The sequence below is a fragment of the Pelodiscus sinensis genome, chromosome 16 (assembly GCF_049634645.1).
Source record: "Pelodiscus sinensis isolate JC-2024 chromosome 16, ASM4963464v1, whole genome shotgun sequence".
NCBI lineage: Eukaryota > Metazoa > Chordata > Testudines > Trionychidae > Pelodiscus > Pelodiscus sinensis.
Window position 1 is genome coordinate 36,599,243 of NC_134726.1, and position 6,000 is coordinate 36,605,242.

The following is a 6,000-nucleotide window of genomic DNA, read 5'->3' on the forward strand; positions in this document are numbered from 1 at the left end:
TACAATCCCATAGCACAGAAACACATGGTTCTGGAGGTCCTATGATTCTGGAGATACCACGGCCTTAGCACAAGAGCCTGTAAATGCCACAAAAGAAGATCTAAGGCAGTGGTCCCCAACGTGGCTCTATGCTCCTGGAAGGGGCGGGGCCATGAGTGAAAGGGGCGGAGCTGGGGACGAGTCTCCTCCCTCCAGTCCTTTAGCGTCACCCAGAATACATTGCCCAGCGCTCTAGTGGCTATTGAAGGGCCCAGGAATCTAGCTGCTGCCACTGTAGTAATGGCGGGTCTGGATCTCTGCCAGAAGGTGTATGGGGTAGAATTTTTCAAAGTGCCTCTGTGATTTAGGAGCCCAAGTCCCACTGAGAGTGAGAATCATGCTCCTAAATCACTTAGCCTCTTTGGAATCCCCCCCCTTTCTGTCCCCCAGATTCAGGTAGAGGTTTGGGTGACGGGAGAGGACCTGGCTGGGTTTTTGGTTGGTTTTGGAGTGTTATTTAGACTCTCTATGGAAGAGTTTGAAATGTATTCAGACGCAAGCTTTCTGCCACAAAAATGCAGCTTTAATTGTGTGCGGTTGCCTGAATGCTCACACGGTTCTAGTTTTACAGGCCGACTCCTTTGATAGCAAACTTTTTAATAGACAGACGACATATGGGAAAGATCATGCCACATCAGATGATAGATCTTATTTAAACAGGGCGGGCAAACCCACTTGGAAGGGACGGGGAAGTTTTTGTTCCAAAGGGCTCGCCCAAAAGCCAGCTTGACTTTGTGGTCAGAGCAATGAATGGGAGGGATGCGGGAGCTCTCTCTGCCACAGGCTTCCTTGTGCGACCTTGGCCACATGACTTAATCCCTCTCTGACTCAGCTTCCTGTGTGTAAAAGAGGGATTGTCGTGCTTTCCTGTCACACAGGGATATTGCAAAGATTGATGTTTAGGGCCTAGTACCGAATATGGTTTTATTTATGTTAGCGGGGCCTACGCTCCCCATTTGAGACCAAGGCCTCACTGCGATGGATTTGGTGCAGATGCGTATTGTGTGAATAACCCCTTTCCTAAAAACATTTCCATCACAGCTGCCCAGAGAGAGGGTGGGAGGGGAAAAGAGGTTCAGAGAGAAGAGGTCGCTTGCCCATGCTCACCTGGCAAGTGATTGGACGAGCCAAGGGGTCAATTCCCACCTCTCCTGTGTCCTATTCACTAGGCCACACTATCTCCCAGTCTCCTTGGATGTTATTTCCCAGCTCTGTTTTGGAGCTTTGATTTGCTGGTATTTGCTGCAGCTTCCCTGAAAGAATAGCACACTCGTGGTCAGTGAAGGGGGCTGGCCCCCAAACCATTGGAGCTGTTCTGAAAGGTGGCTGGGTTTCAGAATCACAACAAGCAATCCAGCAGCACAGCTTTTAAATCTATAAGTACCTCAGACAGAAGCCTGCGGGCTACCTGGGCCTATGTAAACTTAGATGGTTAGTAATGTTCTAATTATGAACAGGAAATTTTCTGCTCCTGCGAAGTAAACACTCTGGGAGTAACACTTCAGCCCCCAGTTGACTTTTACCAGCCTTTAAAAAGAAAAAAAAACCCAACTCCTGACTATAATTAAAACAGCAGCTGCAGGATCGCATTTGCAGTGATACAGTCCAGGTTTCTGTACGCCAGCAAACGCAGAGTGTGAGGAGTGGTGAAGATCTGACCTCTTTAAAAACAATTATTCCACAGCCTTCCCCTGAAATGTGCAGCGCAAGGGTCCTGGCAGGGCAATGCATCGCTAAAACCCACTCAGACCCCTGAGGGCACTGCCTGGTTAGGAGTGACGTGGGGGACCTCCGCCTCTGCACTGCTACCCCGGACTCGTGAGGGGGCTGTGTGCATTATCGTATAAATCCTGTGGAGATAAACACTACAGGAAGTTCCGCCTCACATAGCATGACTGACAGCTTCTATGAGGCCCCTGATTGGTCAGGACACCCTATTTAAGCGGAGGAGCTCCCAGGAATGTATCTGCCACAAGGTGTCGTGATGGGCCTGGTGCTTCTCAGCTTGCTCCTGGCCCCCTTGCCTTGGGCTCTGACCCCTACGCCTGGCTGCCCAAGCCCCAGTGGTGACGCGGGATCGGCTTCGTCCTGACGGGCCGGTGCAGAGGGATGCGAGAAAGAGGAGAGGGTGGTGTGGGGCCACTCGGCTTCCCGCGGGTGAGTGCGGGGCGGTCCTGCCCTTCCCCAAGCGGTGCTGACGGAGGAGCATAGAGACCTGGGGCCGTTACTCCGCTTGCCCCGCCACTGCCGGTGAGCATGGGGAGGGAGGGCCAGCCACCAGCCCTGCTTGTCCCCCCATCAGCTCCTGGCCGGCACTTTGCCTCTCCCACTCATGCCCTTTGGGGGGCCCTTGTCCCCGCTCCCGGGAGCATCACGGATGCAGTAGGGATGCAAAATCCCATTTAATTAGTGAACTGGTTAAACATAAAGTTTACCCGGTTAACGGATTGAAGGAGGATGGTAGGGTTGCCAGGTGTCCGGTATTCACCCGGACAGTCCGGTATTTTCACCTCCTGTCCAGTAAAAATAAATTCAGAGAATACTGGACATCTAAAATGTCTGGTATTTTCTGATTTTTTCCTCTGGCCAGGAGGCAAAAATGCTGGGCACCTGGCAACCCTACAGACACTCAGCGCCCAGCCTCCCTTTCCCCCCCAGCTCCCCTCCCTCTGGCTCCAAACACCCCCAGCCCCCCGACTCCAGACCCCATGCTTACCTGGTTCCGCAAGGCTGTCAGCACAAAATGGCTGCCGACCAAGGGGGGGCGGAGTTCGGCATTTTTGTTTCAACCATCTGGCAACCCTACCGGCCGGGTGGGATTGGCCCCTGCCCCTGGTAGACCCCACGGGGTTGGAGCAGCCCGCAGCGGGGGGGGGGGGTGTTCCAGCCCCCACCTTTTCTCCATAACCCGCAAACTAGTTAATATTTCACTGACATACTATGCAGCTGCCCACGTGCTCACTCGCTCCCCATTGAGAGAGAGGCTCGAAGCATTTGATTTTGCTTTGCTTTTTTTTAAGTTAGAACAATGAACAAGGGGCCCTGATATTGGCAAACCCGGGTGACCAGCTGCAGAGAGAGGTACTCTTGATAGCTACGTGGGGCTGTGTTTTTAATGGGAGCATTTATTGTCCATTCCCCGGCACCGGGGCACCAGTCAAGGCTTATGTGGAGATGTCTAGGGCTGGATCACAGCACGTCCGTTTTTTTAAATCCTTCTCGGTCTTTTGCTGCAAGCGGAGCTTCACGTCTGAGTGCCTCGGGTCCGAAGAGAACGCACCCAATATATAGCTGCCTTCATGATTGTTTTACCGGTAGGAACTGAGTTCATTGCAGGAGAAGACCCATTGATAAGAACAGGCAGCTGCCCTGCTCAGGAGCAAGGTTTGTATTTTCATAGCGAAGCAAAGCCGTTGGAAATGAGCATTGACACGACTGTGACATTTTTTATTGCCCGTTATTTTATGAACCTACCCGGCAAATACTGTCATGCCCTCTGCAAATAGGGCCCTCCACGCCAAAGGGCTGCTGTGGTGTTCTCTCTCTTGTCAGCATGCCCTATATCAAGGGGAGGGAGAAAGGGGTGTGTCTAAGCCCAAGACTTGGAGAACAAAACGCCTGTGCAGCCTCCCCATGTGTGGCGCTTGACTGATGAATGCTTCTTTCCGCGCGCCTAAAAAAAAATCTGTTTTTCTCTCGGCTGTCAGGACGGTCAGAAAACAGACGCGCTCTGAGCCTCGCTAGTAAGTGGTGGAGGAAACGGAGCAGGAGTAAGCTGAGGGTGGAGGGAGACTTCAGGCTGCTGTCATGAAACATTTTCATGGAGGTGACTAATTTGAGGGGATCGATCGAAAGCTCCTTGGGTTTTTTTCACAAACTCTTTTCTTGAGGAGGAAAAACAACCAGTGTCTTACAGCGTGACTCCAAGGGTGTGTGTCCGCCCAGGTCAAACTAGTGCTGTAGAAATGTGAATAGCCATGGTGGTGGGCCAGGCTAGCTGCCCAGCTATTGCCCAAGGCAGGACTACCTCAACGTGTGGCCCACGGTGCAGTTTGGGTTAACGCTGGGCTCGACACGCGGCCGGCGGGTGGGAGCCAAAACAATAAAGTCATCAATATAACGGTCTTCTGTTCATATATGTTTTAGTAGTTAAATTCCTGGACTGTCCTTGCTCATTCAAAGTGCTGTCAGATGGGTGGAAATTGGATAAATATTGCATTTGATTAAGATCAGCAGAACTGACTTAAATGAGGCCTGTGTATTGTGTAGTCTTGCCTTAATCTTTGTATTCATGCCTGTCAGTGTGAAAGAAGCTATTTGCATATACATTTGCATGTATATGCAAATACACTTAAGTTGCTGCCCTCGGCATGTGCTGTATCGTTGTGGACCCCGGGGCTTCCAGAGCTGAGTAGCCCTGACCTAGGGTGTTCGACAGAGTTCTAGTAGAGGCTGTTCGTCTATCCCACTGCGCTACACGCCTATTTTTGTTACTCTTGCTTGGTCAGAGCGAGCACTGGTGTGTCCAGCTGGACTGGCAATCACACCTCCAGCTCCAGAGTAGGCCTACGGTGTAGCTGATGTATAACAGGGTTTAAAAAAGAACTAGATGAATTCATGGAGGTTAAGACCATAAATGGCTATTAGCCAGGATGGGTAAAGAATGGTGTCCCTAGCCTCTGTTGGTCAGAGGGTTGAGATGGATGGCAGGAGAGAGATTGCTTGATCATTACCTGTTCGGTTCACCCTGCTAACGTCCTGGTCTTCACAACATCTTCTGGCAAGGAGTTCCACAGGTTGACTGTGCGCTGCATGAAGAAAAACTTCCTTTTGTTTTACACTTGCTATCTATTGACTTCATTTGGTGACCCCCCCTAGTTCTTATGCTATAGGAACAAGTAAAGAACTTTTCCTTCTTCACTGTATATGTGTATATTTGTCTTCAACCTCATTCTGACTGCACTGTGTGGTTTCTTTTATTCAAAGGTGGATCAGAGGAGAGCACTTCAAGTACAAATTTAGCCAACCAGGAGGCAAACATGCCAGAGAAGGGAAATGGTGGATTCGAAAAAAAATCGGGCCGTACTTTCCGCCAGTCAATCTCCAGGGGCTGAAGACGTTTTATAATGCGAGGGACTGGCCTTACCCAGAGCAGAATTGACGAGAGGAAAGTAATAAACAGTGACCAAGAGCAACTCAGTTTCCTTAGAGTTTATAATTCTCATTTCCAGGGTTGTTGGTTCTTTTTTTTTTATGTGTGTGTTTTTAATACTTATTTTACAGTAAAAGTCATCAGGCCAGGGTATCTGTCTTTGTTTGTTTGTCTGTGTCTATCTTTCTGTTTCTGCCTGCCCAGCTTCCTTTCTCTTTAGCTTCCTATCCATACATCTACCTTTAAAATTATCTGATGTATTTTATCTAGCCGTTCTGTTTGAAGTAATCCAACGAAACTGTCTGCTCTAGAGCAAAGCCAGATTTTAAACATATATAAAAGTCTCAGAGGTATAGCCATGTTAGTCTGTAACTTTAAAAACAATGAATAGTCTTGTGGCACCTTAGGGCATGACTACACTAGGAAATTATTTTGAAATAACTAAATTTGACTTAATAACTCCCGATTTTACAAAATCAAAATAGCGTGTCCCCACTACGGGGAAGCCACAAAATTAGTCTGAGGCAGGCTCCGTTAATGTGGACGCGCTACCTCGACTTAGTGCCCAGAAAGCACAGAGACCCTGGAGGTTTTTCGCCTTCCTCTGTAGCATGGGGCACAGATCACAGCTGGAGGATTCTCTGCATCTTGGGACCTTCAAAGTATTTGAAGGCTTCAATATCGGAGAAATAGGTGAGAGGATTATTCTAAGAGGGGTGGGTGAGATTCTGTGGCCTGCACTGTGCAGGGGGTCAGACTAGATGATCATAATGATCCCTTCTGACCCTAAAGTCTATGAGTCTATGAAA

The 6,000-nt window shown here is 49.4% G+C and overlaps 1 protein-coding gene across 3 annotated transcripts in view; it reads left to right on the plus strand.

Moving 5' to 3' along the window:
• Positions 1-5,342, plus strand: part of LMF1 (lipase maturation factor 1) — a 438,974-nt gene extending 433,632 nt beyond the window's left edge. For all 3 annotated transcript variants that reach the window (XM_075899802.1, XM_014569758.3, XM_025180933.2), the window contains one exon: positions 5,026-5,342. In XM_075899802.1, coding sequence (XP_075755917.1) covers positions 5,026-5,200 — 175 coding nt within the window. In that variant the 3' untranslated portion in view covers positions 5,201-5,342. The remainder of the gene's footprint in view (positions 1-5,025) is intronic.
• The last annotated feature ends 658 nt before the right edge of the window (positions 5,343-6,000 follow it).